At 31.7% G+C, this 21,737-nt stretch overlaps 1 protein-coding gene across 4 annotated transcripts in view; it reads right to left on the bottom strand.

Annotated features, from left to right (window-relative positions):
- Positions 1 to 6,446: 6,446 nt before the first annotated feature.
- Cnot4 (CCR4-NOT transcription complex subunit 4) overlaps positions 6,447 to 21,737 on the bottom strand; it is a 125,311-nt gene continuing 110,020 nt past the window's right edge. For 2 of the 4 annotated variants that reach the window (XM_067279317.1, XM_067279320.1), the window contains 3 exons: positions 20,145 to 20,261; positions 12,650 to 12,753; positions 6,447 to 6,831 (listed from right to left, as the gene is read on the bottom strand). In XM_067279317.1, coding sequence (XP_067135418.1) covers positions 6,739 to 6,831; positions 12,650 to 12,753; positions 20,145 to 20,261 — 314 coding nt within the window. In that variant the 3' untranslated portion in view covers positions 6,447 to 6,738. Of the gene's footprint in view, positions 6,845 to 12,649; positions 12,754 to 20,144; positions 20,262 to 21,737 lie in introns of all 4 variants that reach the window. The other 2 variants (XM_067279318.1, XM_067279319.1) reach the window with 2 other exon arrangements.

Genomic DNA, 21,737 nt, shown 5'->3' with positions numbered 1-21,737 from the left:
AACCCGCGACCACAGCGCTCTACCCTTGGAACATCTAACACAACGGTAAATTGGAATCGAAACTAATGATGCCACGAGTGTTAAACGAAAAATGTTACACACTTAATCATTTTAGTAAAGCCCATCGAGACCAAATTGATGCTTTCTTCAATCTATTCCAAAGCCCATCGAGCCCAAAGACTTGCATTCACCATCGGCTGAAGCCGATGGTGCGCTGCAAAACTTTAGTTACGTGATTTTCTGTAAGTTGACACACACACTCTCTATCTCCAATCTGTGCCCGCGACTCTTAATTTATGCCGTGTTCAGTGATTTTAAGCACTCGGCCACTAGTGGGCAACACGAAAAGCATCACAAAGTGAAGTTTTGTTCTGTTGTGAAATTCACTTTTTCATTTTATAATATAATCGAGATGGCTTGATGATGATATTATTATTATTATTACTACTAATAATAAGCGCAGAGTTTAACTGCGTTTTAGTAGGGTACCACGTAGGGATGAAAGAAGTGTATTCCTTAACCATGGAAGTGTTAAGAGAAAGCGACGTGCAAGATTTACACGTGCAGATGCGGTTTCTTGCGTTTTTGCGGGAAATCGAACATATTTTTAGACCCATCTAAAAATTCTCTAGTTAGTCTGGACCCATTCTTGCATTCTGTGAAAACGGGTAAGATTGGCTATAATGTAATAATTTCAATCTTCGCTATCGTTACTTTTTGCCCGAGCAACGTCGGGCTTATCTGCTAGTTTCAGAATAATATTTTTAAACTTTAATCGGTCGGAGTTTGTAGAAAATTATTATTATTGTTTGCAAATTTACAAATTTTGATGGTACGCAGATTATTAAGCGCACACTATTTGAATATTAAATGTTACTTTAAATTTTTTATGAAATAATATTTTGACAAAACAATCATCTCAAAAGGTATCAATTATAATCCTTGCATGCTTTCTCACGATGCAATTATTTAGAAATGCATAATGTTGTAGCGAGTACAGTAAAATCTGTGTAAACCGGATTCTCACGATACCGATTATTTTTCCTGGTTTGGCAGATTTCCGTTCTGAACAGGTTCTAAAACGTATAAAATCGCTCGTTCCGAAGAATTTTTCCTGTTTAGGCAGGTTTCCGTTTTATTAAAGTTCCGTTCTAAACACGTTTTACTGTTTAGGCCTATTTATATACAATGCATTTTAACAATTTAGAGATTGACCGTAAGATTTTGCATATTTGTATTTAAGTGTTCCTAACATTCATTCAACAAATTAAATGGCTCCGTTTCACATCTATATTATTCTAAAGATGTACGCAATGTTTTTTTTTCTGTTATTTATATAATCGTTACGATTACAGAGTTTACTTAATGATAAAATAAGACTTAAATACACGTAATAAAAGTAATATAAAACAAATTTAAAGAGCAAAAACTTGTCTTTTTTTACGTTATATCTACAGAAGATTGACAGAAGGATGGTTGGTCTGGATCCATTGGATAAGGAGTTCTTTAGATGAATGGCAGTCATCAACAACCGCCCAAAAAACGGAGCAGCTGATGTTTAAACAACCGCCCAAAAAACGGAGCAGTAGGGACATCTGGCTCACGAAAGAGTGGTTAAGAATAAATGATCTAGTGATGACAAAAGCAGACAAAACTAGGCATTTGTTTGTCACGAAGAGGCATACGTTTAACAAGGAATTACATTCTTACATCAGAAAGACGGAATCTGAGATTGTTGATGACAAGATAAAACTTCTCTAATTTATTTAAATAAATTTCATAAAACAATCCTTTCTAAATCTATAAAGAGAAATTTTGCAGATAGTATCTTGCAGCTCTAAATTTGCATATTTAGAACTGCAAAATTCCCCGTTAAAGCTCGCGGCTTTAAAAGGGTAATTTTCATTCTTCTGTCGAGTTCTGCCAGACTCACAATAGAGCAGTTTGGTGGTGAGGGATGAGATCCGATACATCCGGATTAATTATTCCATGAAAATTTCTCAGTCGGTCCGAATCTGTAGCAGCTGGCTAGTGTTTCTAAAACATCTCTCTTTCATTTACATCCATATTTATAAATTAATATGGAACCATTCAAGTATTAGGTTAGCAGTTTATGGGGAAGTAAGATTGCGCCCGTCGTTTATTTTTCTCTCGTAACAAAATTATCTGAAATCGTGTATTTGCGAATGATTTAAATTCTGGCCTTTCCCTAATTGATTTCTAATAACTGGCGATGATTGAAAGGGGATAAAAAAGGGCAAATTTTTGCTGATGCAATATTTAATCATCGACCCTTACTTTAAAAATATACACACATATATATATACAGTATATGCTTAAACTAAGGCAAGAATTGCACATGATTAGTGATTGCCAATCTCAATAGACAGCTTTCTGCAAATACTTTAGAAAAGAATTTATACTTTTATTTTATTAATGAAATTTATGGAATTAAATACGAATGATCGTAAAATAAACGCCATTAACCTAAAAAATAAGCCTTTAAAGCGTGGAAAAATCCTGCCTTACAATACATTCTGTGAATGATAATAGTATAAAAATTGAAGCCACATCTTTTCACCAGATGTAATTGTTGAAATTAAAACTTAAATAGACTGGGATTTAAGTCTAATATAAATTTAAGCTGTACTAACTTGGAATGTAACAAAAACAAGTACGAAAAGTTAATAATAATGAAAATTATTGCAAAAATTTAATTATTATTTTAGAAACTAGGTTTCAAAAGCTACTATATATAAAAGTTTTATGCTTACAGGAATCGAGTGGGTGTCAAATAATTACACCACCGGTCACACAATTTTATTATAATTTAGACTGAGATTTGTTTTCATGTCCAAGACCTAAGGCAATCATTCGCATTTTGATAGTTTTGGAGAAATATGTAACATCAACTGCCAATTATAAATACTGGTGGCGAATAAACCCATTATTGTAGAGTTCCAAACAGTGGACAAAAGTCGAATTTTAGAAACACCATTGAGTCACTATTTGATCAATTTCTTTACACTCGTATTCGATCGCAATTCTTCAAGCAGCCAAGGTTCCAAAACTAAAGCTCTCCTTCTCGGAAAAAAATTCTTTCCGTACGACATATTTAAAAAGTATTTCTTTACTTGCTATTTTGTTTAAAATGGTAAACGTAACTAAATTGCATTAATGTGGCTAATAGCAATGAAGAAACTGCCTAGCGGCGCAAAAAACTTCATAATAATTGTATCTTGTAATTTAATTTCGGTTTTTTTTGTTTGTTTTCAAGCTCTGTGATTTCATATTTGTGAGTTTCGCGGTCTTGTCAGTGATAGAAATAATTTACCCGTAAAGACAAGATAGCGTTAACGGTTAATTGCAATTGTAGCTGATTAAAATTTACGTGTGTATCAATTTTAAAAAATTCGAAGCATTAGAAATCTCTTACATTACTACAAATTACACACATCCAATACTGTATATAAGAATTGTTATAAATTACAAAAGTATGGGGAGTGCATCGCAGAGCAATATGAAACGTCAGAGTTGGACTGCTGATAGTAGTTACGGACAAAGCGTTGTATATACATGTAAGCAGGGCCGGATCATCGAATAGACAAATGAGACAAATGTCTAACTATTATTTAAATTAACAATATAATTATTATTGTCACAGAATAACACTGCTGCTACTAGATTTACAGACATTGCCAAAAACGTCCACAAGGGCACCCCAGCGATGATTTTTCAGCTTTTATTCAGTATAATTGAGTATATTATTATTTTTAGTTACAATAAGAATTTATTATTTATAAATGCCCACTAGGGGTGTCCCGGGCGGCTAGTTTAACAATATTTCGCAGGATGTTAGGAATGCATAGAGTTATTATTATTCTTATCGCTATAAAAAAAATCTAAATTATCGGAAGAATTACTTTCATCGAGAAGAAACATAAAAACATCTTTTCTTTAGATTTTAGAATTCGTAATAACGATATAAAAAGCAATATGTTTTCATTTGTTTATTATATACAGTTGTCCAAGAGAAAAGTAAACTATCTTATTTACAAATCATTTCAAAATACAGTACACAGTTTGACCGGGCCCTGGACATTTGTCTCATTTGTCTATTCGATGATCCGGCCCTGCATGTAAGCCTACATAAATTTTCTTGAAATTCTTATTACTTTTCATTATATATATATCTGGTCTTAACGAATAATTTAAAAACCTTTCCTCGAACGATATAACGTATTATAGAAAAGACTGTGGGCAAATAACTGAAGAGTGCACCCATTAAAATCATTCAGTGTTTAGTGTGTTAGTGTTTAAGTTTTATTTGGTAATAATATACTATACATTTGAGTACATTTGGTATGGTAAATAAAAATAAACATGTAAATTTCAAAATTAAAGTTTAAGTTAAAAACATCGCTTATTACCATAACAAAGTAACTCAAATGTACAGTACATTGCTACAAAATATAACTTAAAATTATTTCGCGTTTAGAACAGGTTTTTGTACGCTGCTCCGTATTTCTGGAATTTAAAATGTGTTCCATTGTTGATAATGGATACTAGACCAGAAAACGTTAAGTTCTTGACAGTATGAAAATGATTTATATTGAAGTATGGATTTTTTTTGGAAGAACAGTTCTCTCATCATTCTGATTGTACTAGATAATCAAACGAAAAATTTGTACAATTGGCAACTTGGTCGTGCTTGGTATTGCCGTTACAAACAACGGTGTAACTAAGACGGCGAAGAAAGGCACACCCCGTCGACTTTGGGCGCTAAAATGTATTTAGCTTTCCTGTAGAATTTTTTTTGTAACTAACGTTGAATCAGAAGCGCCAGGTATGATGTTTACCTTGAGCGCCAAAATTATTCAGCATCTCCCGGGTTACACATCGCGAAACAATTCTCTCAACGTTTTATAGTAGTGGCATCCCTACATCATTATGTACAGCACGTCATAGTTGCGACTTTTTAGTAATATATGAAAGGTGTTATGGCGCTGTTCAGAACAGAAATGTCGCGGCATAGAAGCGACACCCCGATTGAAAATATACTGAATTAGATGAAACTAAATAAAACAAATCGGTGACGAAAAGGGTATTTTGACATGTTCAATTTCGAATATTGAATATTTGAAAACTTTGTACAAAATTATTCGAATAAAAAAAACTGAGCTATTGTTCAGTATTTCTTTACATACCTGCACATTGAGTTACAATATTGGAAAATTGTAATGTTCCATCTTTTATTTTAAAGACGTGCAATCTCATAATTTGTAAAAAAGGGGGGATCACAGGCAATGTGTGTCAATTAAGGAATCCATATTTGAGGGGTCAAATATAATTTATATGTAAATTTAATATATTTGTGGTCACATCGAGGCGTCAACAAGTCTACTTGCAAATTTTCACCACCCTGTCTTTTTGTGTTCTGAGACTTAACTATTAAAAACGATAATAGAAAATTTATTATAAAAAAACTATTTCAAAATGCTCTAGATACGATATTACAGTAAAGCATCAAAAGGAAAGTTATTGATATGCAAAAGAGGATGTGAATAGAGCTAACGAACATTACCGATTATGTGGCTTTCCTCTTGTTTTTCTACCTTCTTATTACTTAATAAAACTGATTATTTTATGAAGAGAGAAATTTTAAATAATCTTAAAATTCGATTTCATAATCATGATGTGTTTTAAAATCAAGAAATGCTGCTTATAGATAAAATAACTAGAAATAGATTAAATATATAAATTATATAAACTTAAAATTTCACCCATCAAAGATTTTTTACGCTTGTAAGCTCCCAGGATCAGTATGATTTATATTATTCACGCCCCTAGAATTTTAGTAAATTTTTCCAATAATAATGATAATTAAAAACGAGTTCACAATTCAGAGACTAAAATATAAAATTAAGTTTCCAGAAATAATTCTGAAAAACCAAAATTATTACCTACTCCTTTATAACAACATTTTTAAGGTTGCCTTTCAGCTTCTTTCAGTTTCAGTTTAACACAACAGAAAGTGAAAAAAATTTTTTTATAATAAACTTTTCCCATTGTTATTGTAAATCTAGTTTTGTTTAGATAGATAAATAAATAACTTGACAATTTGTTACAAAATTTCAAAAAAACTATAATTGCAGAATGAATTTTGAATATAAATACATTAAAATTCATAATTTAGATAATGCCAATTTCATCTTTGTAGATTTTGTTTTCAAGTTCATAAAAATTCAATATTTTTAAGGCAAATTATAATTAAAAAAATATATTCAATAACTTGAAAATCTATTTTGGTATTATCAGCATTTTCTTAATGCTGCACATGCAAGAGTATGTCTGTGGATGAAGAACAAAGTGATAACAGTGTAATAAAATTTTATAGCAAAAGTTAGAAATTTTATGTTTATAATGAAGTTATACACACAACTTAATGCTTGCTCTGTTAACTTTAATTTAACACATTCCAAATATGACTATTTTTATTACATCACATAAATAAAGACTTCCAAATATGGTCTGGCAGCAGAATCAATAGGAATTGGGAATAGATCATAGTACCAGTCAACCCCAAAAGGGGCTGGAAAGCTTTTTTTTCTTTTTTTTTTAAATAAAAGATCCAAACAAGATTTTGCAAGAAAATAATGCATTTTAAATATATTGTTTCCCCTAATTAGTTTAACACAGTCAAAGAATTTAATGAAAAAAAATATATAGTTTTTTCTTTTAAACTAGGCAATGTGCAGATTCGTAACATTGCAATAATATGGTTGTTAAATCAGATCTTATGTCCAATTCCAATATCTCATATATTTTCATCTTTTTTATAGATCTGAAAATAAAAAATAAATTTAAGTAAAAAGAATATTTAAAAAATAAAATATATTTATTCAAATTTATATTCACTGGATTATTCATAAAGGAATCAACGTACAAAGAAAATTTAAAGAATCATAAAATTTAAATAATATATATTTAACTTATGTAATTTCAAAATATTTATTACTTCCAGTTCGTAATTATAACTTTGAATTGATCATTTTTTAAATGTGCAGTAGTACTTAAAATAGTACAAACAGCATCAGATAGAGAGCCAATAAAATAGAAAACTTTCCCTCTTGGGTTTCTTAGCTGATAGATAAAAATTTACAATCAATGATACACAATTTCAACTTAAGAATACATATTTATTAATTCTTAACTCTGTTTGATAATTTTTATAACTTTGGTCAAATATAATCACAATCATGTACAGTAAGTATAATTATTATAAATATTTTATAACTATTTAAAAATTCAAATAAAGTTATCATGAAGTTTTAAATATCATGAATACTAATAGATGTCCAGAAAAAATCTGCACAAAGTTCATGTAATATAATTTTTTACCCTGAAAAAAAGAACTAAGAAAATAGTCATTTGAAATGTGACAAAAAGCAGTGTATTATTTCTGTAATTCTATAAGTCCCCACTGTCAAACATGATCAATTTGACTTTCGGTATACAGTGCAAGTTTCTAAACAAGACTTTGGTTTACATTTTTAAGGCAGTACTGTGTGTGTTTGATCAGCTAATCATTTTTTTTTTTGCTTTCCACCTTTCCATGAAGCCTTGAGGGTTGCCCAGAAATCCTCAATTAGCCCAATTTCTGGCAGGTTTGCAGAGTTGTCCTCTTTTTCTACAAAGATGATGGTTTGACACAAGTAATACAATGCTTTTTTAGTAGTGGGAACTTGACTGATCTGGCTAGAAGGTATCCTGCATGAGAACAGTTCAAATATAAGGAATCAGGCAACATTGTATATATTCATTTAAATATCACTTGGCATCAATAGCAAAATTTGATTTTCTGATTAGAGCTTGATTCAATTCTTTCACTCCCACTACAATCCAAACTGAAACTGCTCTCAATTTTTTCCCCCAAGAAAAAAAGATAATTATATCAGCAGGTATAAAGAAGATATTACTGGCATAAAATCCACCATTATTATTGACCATCATGTATGGCAGAATAAAGTAAGATTTGTCATCCAAAATGAAAAAATTTCCAGAAAACTTTTACAATAACTTTCCACACTGTCTTTGCCAGTGATCTTCACGTCTGTTCTGACCAATCAAATCTCGCAGTTCCTTTTAAAAATATAAAGACTTTCTAGACACAATGTCATACAAAAAAATTTAAAAAAACCAAAAAAGAAAAATAAAAATATAATGTATTTTAATCTGTATTGTTTGCATTATGATATTTATAATCTAATCTGTGGTAGTAATAATTTTCATATCTTGAAATTTTGTTCACTCAAATTCTTCTCTCCCACTTTGTGTTATTGAGAGTAAACTATCAATATATTTAATTTTACATTTTGATTTATTTATTAATAATGTAAAAACCTGCTGTATTTTTATAATAAATAATGTTGCATTAATATACTTTTATTTAAAAAATTGATTTTTAATTGTTTAATAAAAATTATATTATTAAAGAAAAATGCAATTCATTACTTAATTTTTATTAAGGCAAATAAGAATGTAAATTTAGTCTAACTTATGTGAAGTGAGGTGGGAATGGCTCAAACAGTATATCAATATATAAAATGAAACACACTTAGAATATATTTCTTAAAAATATATGTTAATATGTAGACTTTTACAGCAATCATTCGAACATTATAGATCTCTCTCTTATTTGAATACTGTAAATGAAAATTCAATCTAAAGGAAAGGATATAATTCAATTGAAACCTATTGCCATCTTTATCTTCTGGATAAAGAAAAGAGTTTAAATTTGTATATTTGAAATTTAAAATTCTTTGAAATAACATTTTTGATGACATTTACATAAAAATATACTAAGCTGCAATATAATAGAGATTGTAATTAAAGACTCCTTATTTAATGCTCTATGAAGAGATATATAGCAGTACAAACTCAACCAAATTTTGTATGCTGATGTTTCTGTACACACACAAAAGATTTGAGGAAAAAAATTAAGTTTCAAACTTAACACTGTGAAACCTCTGGTGCTGAGCAGAAAAAAATTAAGTAGCATATGCATTACGTACACACGCTATGGCCAATTTTTGAGTATAAAACTGCCTATGGTAGGTGAAATACCATTTGTGTTACAGCATATCATCAGCAATAGTCATGACTGTGCTCGAGTGCAACTTCCTGTGTAGTTGATTAATGACAATAATGCCAATGGTGAATGCTGTGAATGACTGAAAGTTACCTCTTAAACTGTGCAGAGATATTTTACCACAAGTTCCATAGCAGTGAGTTTTGAAACTAAATTTTTTTTTCATAAAAATTTCTTCTGCATGTCTAGAAAAGTCAGTATAAAAAAATTTAGTTGAGTTTGGAATGCTTCATATCTCGCGACTGTTAAATAGGGGATACTTTAATTATTACCATCCTGTATTTCAATGTTCATATCAATGAAACTATGGAAAAGTCTCTCTAAATGCAATCGAAAAATTTTATTTGTAGAAAAAAAAATTATTACATTTTTTTGCTTGACTTATTTTATTATGTAACTTTAAACTAGCTATTTATTTTTTGTTGAGATACAGTGAAAAATATGTTATTTTATATATACAGCTGTAGTTACCTTATGAAATTTAAAAATTCAAGTTTCTAAAATATCAAACTTTCAAATTATAACAAAGTGCTGTACATTAAAATAAATACAAATTTTATGATTTGACTACAAAACGATAATTCTAAATTTTTATTTCATTAAACAAAACAATCAGAAATTAGCATGTGATATTTTGGTATTGAAAAAGAAAAATATTACTAGTATATATCAGGATATATAATAGTAATATATATCTAAAACAGTGTTTCTCAAACTTTTTGTGCCAAGGTGCCAAAAATTTAGAATATTTTACAATTCTTAAATTCATATACATTCTTATGTCTGTAAATTCTTAGTTCAGAAATTAACTAACATTTACAATTTTAACAAACATTTTATAAGTAATATTGTTATGCTCACATTTTATTAATATATATACCAATCACATTAATTTAGCAGATATTGACAGCCTAAATCAGGCCTGGCCAACCAAATTGTTTTGCAGGCCACTTTGATCATGTGTAACATTACGATGGGCCACAATTTAGGCAAACACTTTTAAAAAAGTAAAACAAATACAAAATGAATAAGATTTTATTGTTATACCAAGAGTTCGTACTCGCACTTGCACATTATAACAATGACACATGCAAATTTTCATTTATTTAATTGTTTTGGTATACACATAACCGGAAACAAAAGTTTTAATAAATATATAATATCGCTTAGTGGGCCACACACATTAACATGATGGGCCACATGCGGCCTCTGGGCTGCGGGTTGGCCAGGCCCAAACAATGGACAATTTGTTTTTTAATTGAATACCTCGTATATTAAAAATAGAAAAGCGTTTAAAAATTTTGTACAGTAGCATTGACTGAGTTCTCACAGCTCCCTAGTTTGATAAGCACTGATCTAAAATATGGATAAATGACTGATTTTATTGACAATTTTATGTATTTTCTTCTTTTTTTTTCTTATAATTGCTCCTTTTAAAACTAATGTTATTAACTTATTACATAGAAACAAAATATTACAATTTCTTGATATAATTAATTTTCACACAATGCTCATTGTACAAGTGTCATATGAACAGATTTTTTAAGCAATAAAGGTAATTATTTACTCAGTGAGGCAAACATTTTCAATTAATATATCATCATCAATTCTATAGGAGAAATAAATAGATGAAAAAGGAAGTTAAGAGTTAGAAAGGATGTTACTTAAAGAGAAAAAGTTCATCTTTAAAAATGTAAAAGAAAGCTGCTATACCTTTTTCTACATCTTATAATAATGATGTTATATTTGTTCATTTTCTGCATCCTATAGATCTAATGAAATATTAATTAATATGCAATGCAATTTGTATGAAAAATTGTCTCATCAAATAAATTCTTATTAAACCAAAAAGTTTTCTTCCAAATATAACTAGTGATATTTTGCTAATTTTAAAGTTCGTGTATATTAAATCTCAGACTTGTCTTTCTGAAAATTTCATTTCATTTTATCTCAGGAGAAAAAAAATTTGAGTGTTACATTCAATAATATTTAATAGTATGTTGTTGTTTTACTAGAAAATTGCACATCAGCATGTATTTCACAAAACCAAAAATTCTACATAAATTTTTGTTCTATTTCCAGTAGTTTCAAGTAATTGCCTAAACATTTATGCAACCATTTATAATTAACAGAAAAAACATATAATATGTGTATATAGTTTTTACTTATTTTTTTTTATAATGTATATAAAACCGTAATGCTCACATATGATGCCAAATATAGTATAAGGAAGAAATTGTACTGTCTTTCAATGTTAGATTTATTTGTTTAATGTATTAAACTTAATTCACTAAAATAAATCTAATGCTGAAAGACAGTACAATTTCTTCCTTATACTATTATGAACATTTGGTCTAATTCTTATGAATATACAAAACAAAAATTTTATTTTACTGTATCAAATACATTATTTTGAGGAAAATACATGCAAACAGTATTCACCATAGTGGGCAGCATTCAATAGTTCTCTGTGTTTGGAATGTCTGAAGCGAGAGATGTACAGTTTGTTGACTTAAATGTCAGATTTAGTGGCACTATGAATTAGTTAACCTAACCATTTGCCTTCCATGTACATTAATCCAAAGTAAAACAAGACCTTTCTGCATACAACTACAAATATATCTTTGCATGTGGAAATCAAAATTCAAATGTAAATATATTATTTCTGATAGTTAAATAAATTTTTATATGTAATATATACTGTATATATAAATCTGTATGCACATATGTATAATTTTAATGCCCTTTTCTTAATTTTTGTATTACTTTGTAACAATATATCAAAAATGATAATTCTTATATTTATCATTAAAAATGGAACTGAATAAAACACAATTAATTCACCAAAAAGTGCTTTTCCAGAGTTCAAAATGCTGGAGTTTCTACAACTCATCTTCAGGAGTATTAACACTCAAAATAAAAAAAATAAAAAAATCAGTCAAGTCACACCAAGCAAATCAGTCAGAAAATCAGGCATCAATTTAAAATACACTATTTACCAAAAATAAATGTCCTGTTAGCCTTCTAAATTATTTTTTTAAAAACCCATTTAGAAGGTGAGCAGGATAGTTTTTTGTTAGATGATGATATAATACAGGGGTGAGTAAGCAAGAGTTCAGTGGGAGCCAAAATGTAGGTTTTGCAAAATGCATGGGAGCCGCAGTTCTGTACTGTCGTGGTGGATAGTATGGTAAGGCGCGTGATTTTATTATATAATATAAATATAATATAAAACTAATATTGAATTTTTTTAATAAACATATTTTCACAAAATTATAAAAATAAAAATAAAAAACAGAAATTAACACTTTCAGCAAGAGCCGCATGTAACTCAAAAAGAGCCGCATTTGCCCATGCCTGATATAATAATTATTTCTCATGAAAGAATTAGTTCGTTCATGATAAATTGAACAAATTAGATTTTTTGAAAATTTTAAATGAAAATCATTAATAATTTATAAATTTATTAAACAACATGAGCAATTTAAATATTATTACACTAGAACACTCACTTTCTACTCTGTGATTTGATGATTTCATGGGAAATTTAATACAACCCTGCATATCTGAGGATAACTGAATTCCAGGAGGCCATGATGATGCTGAACAGAACATGCATATAAAAAACAAATACAAGCCAAACAAATCACTCACTGTTCAATTTATTATATTTTCATAATCTCAATTTATAAGTCCATTGATTAGTTGGTCAATTCAAATATTTTTGATGAAAAACAGAAGGATAAAACTTTAAATTATTACTACATCATAACTTCAGAAATTATTCCATTTCAGCTTTTTAAATTTAATTGACATTGGCAATTAAAATAAAACAAAACATCAGATAGAAATACAAAGCATTTAAAGAAAAATTTGGATATTTGAGAATGAAATTTTGTAATGAAAGAAATGATGATGAATGATAACTGTTAGAAACCTTTGTCAAATGTATAACCAATTATGTTCTTATGAATAAATTTTAAAATAAAACTGTTTGCTTATATCAAATTAATATATGGAGATTATATAGCAGATTTTCTTTTATATAAAAACTTTCATACATAAACTATACACTTAATTCATATTTTTAGATTTGAGGATGACTAAAGGGATCGAAAATATGGGTGGGTAGGTATATGAGTGTGGAAGTGTAGTGGTGGGCTGCGACCGTGTGGTTTTGAGTTGTGTGTGTGCAGAAGGGTGGGGTATAGGTGAGAGGGGATGGGGTGAGCAAGGGGGAGATTGATTACACACTAGATTTAAGTACAAATTTGAAAATTTTAAATTACGGTGACCTCTGCCGAGTGGCGTGTGAGAGCTGTGCTGCAGAGCTCGTGCGAAGCCGCCGCTTCTTCTCATGCTTAGATGTTGTTGTGAGCGTGTCATGTTGTCAGCGGTCCGTCGTGTTCTGTTGTGAGTGTGTGAGAGTTGCTTGTGACTGGTTCGCGCTGAGCGAGGTGATCGCTCTGGTTGGTGTGGGGATGAACAGGGAAGGTGAGAGTTGGGGAGCGAGAGTGAGTTGTTAGGTGGTGTGTGAGTTTAGTGTGTGCGTGGTATTGCGTGGCGCGCGGTGTGTGGCTTATTGTTCACAGTGAGTGTGAGAGAGTGCGCGTGCGTGCGCGTGTGGTTAGATGTGTGGAGTGCAGCGTCTTATATGTCATAAAATTTAGTTTTTCGTTTAGAATTTCCAAAAATCGTGTGTGGCATTATGTGGAAGAAGTTCGGATGGTGTGGGGTGAGCAGTTAGATTCGGAGTAGGAGTGTGGAGGTGAGAGGTGAGTGTATGTAATAGTTGGCGAGGTGGTGGTCAGGGTGTTGGGTGAAGGAGAAGAAGTTAGTTGCGAAGTTTGTTTGGAAGAAAGCGCGAAGTAGGCATAGGAAGAGGTGTAGTGTAGAGAGGGGGGGGGTGCGCGTTGGTAGGTTGTCGCGCGTAAGAGGCGAGGCGTAGAGGGTGTAGGAGAGAGCGTGAGAGGTGAAAAGTATAGTGTGTGAGATGGTGAGTGGCTCGTGAGGAAGGTGTGTGGGAGTGAAAAAAATTACATCTGAAGACAATATATGGCAGTGTGTGTTGTTATTAAAAGCGAGCGTTCGAAGGTATTGTTTTTTCAGGGAGAGAGATCTGTATATGAAACACTTCAGAGTAGCTTTCGTTGGTGATGCGTATCTGTGAGTGGTGGAGGCGCTGAGTGTGTGTGTGAGTGTTGAGGTGGTGGTGTGAGTTGGGAGTAGTGTGAGAGGGTGCTGTTGCGTGAGGGGGTGAACGAGTGTGTGGGGTGATGACCGAAATAAAAAGTAATGGTGTACAGTTGACGCGGTTAGGAGGAGAGTGTGTGGTGAAGAGTTGGTTGGACTTAATATGACAAATGCAGTGTTGCGCGTGAAGGTGTGTGAGGGGTCACGCGAGAGAGTTGTCTGTTCAGTCGAATTGCGAAGTGTTACGCGCGAGAGTGTGCGAGAGAGGTGTGCATTCCGCGCGAAGAGGAGTGAGTGTGCTGTGTTGAGAGTGTTAGGGTGCGTAGAGTCGTACGAGCACAAAACAAGCGAGTGTGTGAAGTGTGCTTCTGGAGATAGGGGAGTGTGAGCGTGGGTGAGCATTTAGAGAGTGACATGGGTGCGCCCGCGCGAAGAAAAGGTTGTGAGTGACGAGAGAGAGAGGCGATGAGAGAGCTGTGAAAGGTAGTGAGTAGAATGTGTGGGGGGCTTGAAATAGGGGCTGAACAGAGGAGTGAGGGTGAGTTGTTGTATACGTGTTAAATGACAAATTTAACCTTTTTAACTGGAACACAATCACGTTTACTTTTTTCTAAATTTAGTGGTCACACGCGGTGTGAGAGTTAGAAGGCTTACAGGTGAGTCCTGCGAGTGAGAGTAAGGAGTGTGAGGCGAGTGAGCGAGGAAGTGTGGGGAGAGAGAGTGCGTGGTGAGAGTGTGAGGTGAGTGTGGTGTGTGAGTGGCATGGATGAGAGAGTCGCGCGCAAGAGAGAAGACTGGTGTGGGTGGGAGTGGGGGCAATTTTATGGCTACGGTGTTGGCTGTGTGGTATCCGTTGTGTTGCGTGTGATTGAGTAGTAGGATGGGTGTGTGTGGTGAGTAGAGAGTAGAGTAGAGAGTGAGAGGTAGTGGGAGGTGTGTTCGTGAGACTTAAGAAGAGCGTAGGAATGGGTAGTACGTGAAAAGTATCTGATACACACTTTGGGGTGATGAGTGTGCGGCGGAAGTGTCGAGCGCGAAGAGAGTGAATAAAAGAGAATCGAGAGAGGGGGGTGAGCTTGGAAGAAAGCGTGGGCGGTTGAGGAACGAAGGTGATGGAGTCTATTGAGATGGGTAGTGTGTTGGTGGAGTGGTGTGGTGATGTGTAAGGTGGTGTAGATGCGTGCGGACGTATGTAGGAGAGATGTGATGGCGATTCGTATCTAAATTGGCGTATAATGCGCAGAGAACGTGCTCGAGAAGAAGAGAGAGGAGAGGTAGAGGGCGATGAGGAGAGTAGGTGGTGTGTGAGTGAGTGGTGAGGAATGAGTGTGTTTTAAGTAGGTTCTGAAAGTGAGCGAGTTGCGTGAGTGTATAAGAAAGTGAAGAAGAGGTGGAGGTGGCGGTTTAGTGAGAAAAGTGAGAGAAGGAGTGTGGATGAAGTGTGAGATAGCGCAGTGATTTTCACTATAGTCGTGAGAGAGTGTGTGTGAGGAGATGTGAGGAGGCGCGAAGAGCGGAGTAGGATGGGAGTAGCAGATAGTTGAGCCCAGCGAGAGACAAGTAGGGGGGTGAGGCCGAGGGTCGAGTGAGTGTAAAGTTGTGTGGGTGGTGAGTGTGTGTGTTGTGATGTGTGCTACGTACGTGTGAGGAGAAGATCGATGAAATAAATTATGTGCATAATTTTCTAATAAAGTAGTGTGTGAGCATGAGTGATTTGATAGATTCTATATTGAGTATATGGTGTGTAGTTATAGTTGAACGTTTGTAGGAAGAGTGCAGTAGAAAATAGAGTAGAATTTGACAGGGAAGCAGAGATGAGAGGGTGAGAACCGAGACTTAGGTGGGTGAGATAGTGTTGGAGAGAGTTTGCTGGATGGCACAGTAGGCGTGGTAAGAGATAGTGAGGTGGGAGTGTGGCGTGGAGGATGAGTACAGAGTTTGTATTGTGTAAGAGGATGTACTGTGGAGAGTGTAAGAATAGAAGTGGTTAGTAGGAAGCGTGTGGTGAAGGTGAGTAGGTGAGAGTAGGAGGTGTTAGCGCAGAGAAGAGTATGCGAAGAAGTGAGAGAAGATTGTAATAGAGGGTAGCCTTGGGGTTTAACGTGGAAGTGGCTCTGAAAGACCCGCGCGGATTTTAGTGGAAAACAAAGTAATGAACGAGTTGTGTGAGTAGATGGGCGTGAGAGAGAGTGTGGGTAGAAGCAAGAGTTAATATCCCTACAGCAGTAGGTGTTGCGTGTAGCAGTGCGGACAAGCGCGAGAGACGTGCGTGAGGAATGGCTGCCGCAGAAAAACTAATATTAAACATTGAACCAGATGAACGTGGAGTGTGAGCATGAGTGTGACATTAGCAAGGATGTACGAGAAAAGCAGAGGATAATGTGTTTAGCCGAGAGTTATGAGGAGAGGGTGGGATAGCAACATAACATGTTTTAGAGATAAGGGTGTGAGTGAGAGGAAACTGTGAGGTGCGTGTGTGGCGAGTGTGAGGCGAGTGAAGAGAGTGGAGTGAGATGAAGAACGCATGTGAGGAGGTGGTTGCGAGAAGCCGAAAGAATTGATAACAGCGACTCTCCTCTCTCGTCGCGTAGTGGAGTCGCCAAGGAGCGAGGGCGGATGCCACCTGTTTGTGTTGACGACTTGTCGCGATGAGACGAGGAGAGAGTCGGGTGTCAGGGTATTCGGCCGGTAGAAACGACCGTTAGGAACTTCCGTGGGAAGAACCGTTAAGTTTCAAATCGTCGACCATCGGACGATTGGCCGGCGGGAAGTGACCGTTGGCGGCCGTTGCGGGAACATTCAAATTTGATTGGAGCAGGGTTCGAACGCCGTCGACTATTTAAGCTCGGATCGAAGTTCGTATCGGGATCGGCTGGCATCGTATCGGAGGTGATCGGATCGGATCGGATCAAGGGAGATCGTCGTTATCGAGGTGCTAACTAACTCTCTCGTTGGAAGTTACGTGGTTGTGTATGAACTTGTTCCTGACTCGGAGGTTTTGTTAATTACAAGTCTGTTTGTTCGTAAGGAGTTCTTTCGACGAATTTGTACGGGAATAGTCGGTTGTTGTTCAGACTAGTGTTTGTGCCTAATTAATTGTAACTCTAATTTGGATTATTTTGTACATTTACTGTAAATATAAAATTTGTGTTTTTCGTCAAACCGACTGAGTGGTTATTTTGAACATTACTATACAGTTCAAAAATAATCAGCAATTCCCAGAACTATAAAGAATACTGTATAAATTTAGATGGCAAATGCAAACAGGGCAAGTTTGTTGCAATTCACACAAGGCATTTAATGTTAATGTGTTGTTAATGTGATATACTATGTAGATTCACATTATTTGAAAAAAGATGAAAGTATAATGATGGCAAATTATATTAATCAGATTTCAGCAAAAAAATTTGACTACTGTTTTTATTGGATTGTGTGCACAACTGCCAGCATTTAATTTCCACCTCAAAGTCAATTTTACTGTTTATAGACAACATTCAACAGTAAGTACAAGCAATTACAAATATATATATATATATATATATTTCTCATCAATGTTATAATAAAATGACATTAAGTGAGAACTTGCTGTATAGCCAATAAAATATTCTAAGATGTGAAAGTTTCTTCATCAAACAACATTTAGTGGTGTTTAATTACATAAAATTAAATACAGTAATTAATTTGACAGTGATGTGCAACAGTAAATTTTGTTATTTATTGCTGTTCAGTATCAAATGTGTCAAAATCTAAAATAAAAAAAGGGGAAAAAATAAAAAAATAAAATAAATTGATAATATCTACTGCAAGAAAGAACAAATATAAATTTGTGAAGTTTTTAATGCTTAATCCTTTCCGTAACTGCACTATCACAATAACAAACACAACACACAACCATTAAATATGCAGTAACTAACATTTACTGATCATCTAATGTTTTCGGTCCTTTTGAAGGACCTTCTTCAGGAAAATACATAAAATTTAAAATCTCACAAACTAATTTATTATTTTTTTTATTTATAATACTAAAAATTTTAAGGACATGTTTATTATAAAATTTACTTGTTTAAAAATTTCAGATTGTTAAATATTTAACTGAATTAGAATTATGACATAAATAAAACAGCTGTTAACATGGAAATATATCATAAAATTACTGTCACAATATTGTTGTGATTGATTGATTAATGTATAGATTGAACAAAATTCATGCATTTATTTCTGATGATAATATTCAATGATATTTACGAGTAAAGTAATAAACTTAATTTTTTTAGACTTAAAGAGAGAAAGAAAAAATGGTCTAATAAGACAACAGTACAACAGTAGCAGTTTCATTGGTTATCAAGAAATAAAATGTTTAAAATAATAATTATTGGCAAATCATTCAACTTTAACAAGATAAAATATATTATTATGAACTGTAGGACTTGGAAAAAGAATTAAATATATACATTTGTATTTGTTTTAATGTATTAAACAAAATATAGAACTTCAAAAAATATTTTACTTGCAAATAATCTAGTTATAATATTAGTTTTATTTTTATAAACTAATTATTTTATTATAGAATATTTGAATCAGCCAACTAATTATATAATAATAAACTAAAAATTATTTAAAATAAAATTATGCAACATAAATATCATTTTTCAAAGAAAATAAATTCAAAAGTTTACTTTAAGTACAAATCAAATACACTAAATACCAAAATAATAATAATAATCATGCAGCTATAAAAACAATATTCATACAAGTATACAAAAAAATTTTTTTAAATAAATTTAATAATTTTTATGAGCCTTTATTTAAATGTAAGATAAATGCAAAATATTTTTTTTAAAATAAATATATAGTCATGCACTGCTTAATGTTCATGATATGTTCTGTAAAATTGAACATAGTGATTTTGACATTATATGAGGCGAACACATTATATATGTACAAAGCATACCTGTATAGGATACTTTGTGTAGTGTACACAAAATATTATTTTAACTATATTAACTAAATAGCTAAGATACTGTACACATACAGTATTAATAAAAAATGTTTATTATGTAATAATTTTTATGTGCAAATCTTTTTCTATTTGTTATATAATATTTATCTATCTATACCTGCAAAGTAATACTATATAGTATGTGATAACTATCCCAACAAAAGTAATTCACCCCATAAAAACATAAGTAACAAATGAGAACAAACAATAAAACACAAATAATTAAAATAATTAAAAATTAAAGAAATAAAGTTAAAAATTATAAGATAAATACAAGATACATACATATAATAAAAGAATTACAATGGTAAATTATAAAATATTTTTTTTACACAGATTTAAATTTTAAATGTGGGAAGATCTGAAATCTTTTTGTGAGGTTTTCTGGATATTAAATTTTAGGATCTTGCAATGCTGGTTACACAATTTACTGGCAATGCAATCACTTTGTACACGAGAGAAATTAGATTAGTGTTGCCAAGTCCTTAACATGCTTTCCTCTTATATCAACCACATTTTCCCACTATATTAGGCCAATATCCCCAAGATTTTCAGTGATCAAACTTTCCTGTTTTAATATTATAATCTTATTCTCTATTATAACCTTACGGAACCATGGACATATGCAGTTGGATGTTGCCGTAACAGACATCACGCAGTGCATGACTATCTCAAGAAAACAAAAAATTAAAATAATTGACTGAAGTCAATATGATTTTAAACATAGTTAAATTCAATATACCAATAAAAATTATATATCAAGCTTTAATATGTATGTATTTACATATAGTTAAAGCTTACCTCTGTATACAAATGGAGTAACATATGGTATATGATGATTATTGTAACCTGTTGGTACATCATCCACTGTTAGCTGTTGTAATGATTTCATCCAATGGGGAGGACTATTTGATCTACCTATAATTTATTAGTAATATATACATATTTATATTTTTTGCTACAATTTACTAAGAACTATATTAAATTTTTATTTAACAATTATACAAAAACTTAATATCTTTAAATTTTAAGAAAGTTTTCAAGTGTCAGAATTATACTTTTCAAACTGTAAATTACATTTAATGTTTAGAGTTTATAATATTTACTGGTGAAATAATTTTTATCTATTCAATATATAAAATAATGATTTCCTATTTTTAAGATGTTCCATGTATACTTAATAGTTTACTGAAAATGGAATATACAATTTCTAAAATAAGTATAATATATTAATACATTTCATAATTAATACTCATTTATACTAATACTACACAATACAATTTCAAACCTCTCTACACAAAATTATTTTAATGAAATCATCTGTTTATTATTTTTAATTTATGAATTTTATTTATTTGAAACTTAATAAATTTTCCAATTTATTGATGAATTTAATAATAAAAATGAAAAAAGTTTGGACAATATGATAAAATTAATTTTCCAATTTTTTAATGCAGTTATCATAGTATGATCAATATATTGAAGTCATAAGGTAAAATTCATTTAATTATGATATTTTATATATTATCCAATTAGATTTATATAAACAAACAGAAAATACCAGTATAATCAGATTATAATTACTTTTTTCTAGTCATCATTTGTCTAATAAACGATAATTAACATTAAATGAATAAATCTAAATATTTATATTCTTGAAAATACGTGAAATGTTTCAGGTACAGGAAATAATCTTTAATTTGAACTTGGATAATTCAAAATCCTGTTAGTTTGTAATTGTATTTTTGTCTGGCTGGGGATAGAAATTTACATATTAAGGAATTTGGTTAGTTCAAAATATGGCTACTTTGAAATTCAAAGTGAAAATTCTGTTCAAACTGTGATATGCATATGTTAACTTGTTCACTTATACCCTATTCACACTGTACATTTTAAGCAGGATTAAGATTTAAGCAGAATTAAGTTAAGTCGCATTGTCGAAAACAAGATTAACTACTCGTTCACACTAGGTAATTAAAGCGAATTATTCGCTTAGCCCTCAAGTGGGTGTACTCAATATTACATTTTAAATAAAATCAAACTTTTGCTTATTTTTCATAAATCATCATAAATTAATTTAGATTTAGTAATTTAAAATATAAATAACTTATTTAAAATGCATAAGACATCAGTTAGGAATTATTAACATTTATTACCAGTGATGTCGTTGTTGTTGGCAGCACGATTCTCTCAATGTTTATATCACTTTAGCAATAGAACTGTGATAAGAATGGATTTTTTGACAGAAATTTATATATATATATATTTTTCGTAAACAAGAAATTTATATTATTATTTAAACTTCTTGTACCAAAGCAGCATATACATGCTAACAGAGAAGTGTATCGTTTGTTCAAACATTTGTACCTGTACATCTGCTTCCGCCATTATTTC

This window comes from Centruroides vittatus, unplaced genomic scaffold (assembly GCF_030686945.1).
Source record: "Centruroides vittatus isolate TY-2023 unplaced genomic scaffold, ASM3068694v2 contig_863, whole genome shotgun sequence".
NCBI lineage: Eukaryota > Metazoa > Arthropoda > Arachnida > Scorpiones > Buthidae > Centruroides > Centruroides vittatus.
Note: the sequence above shows the minus strand (reverse complement) of the source record. Positions and strands in the feature narration are given on the sequence as shown.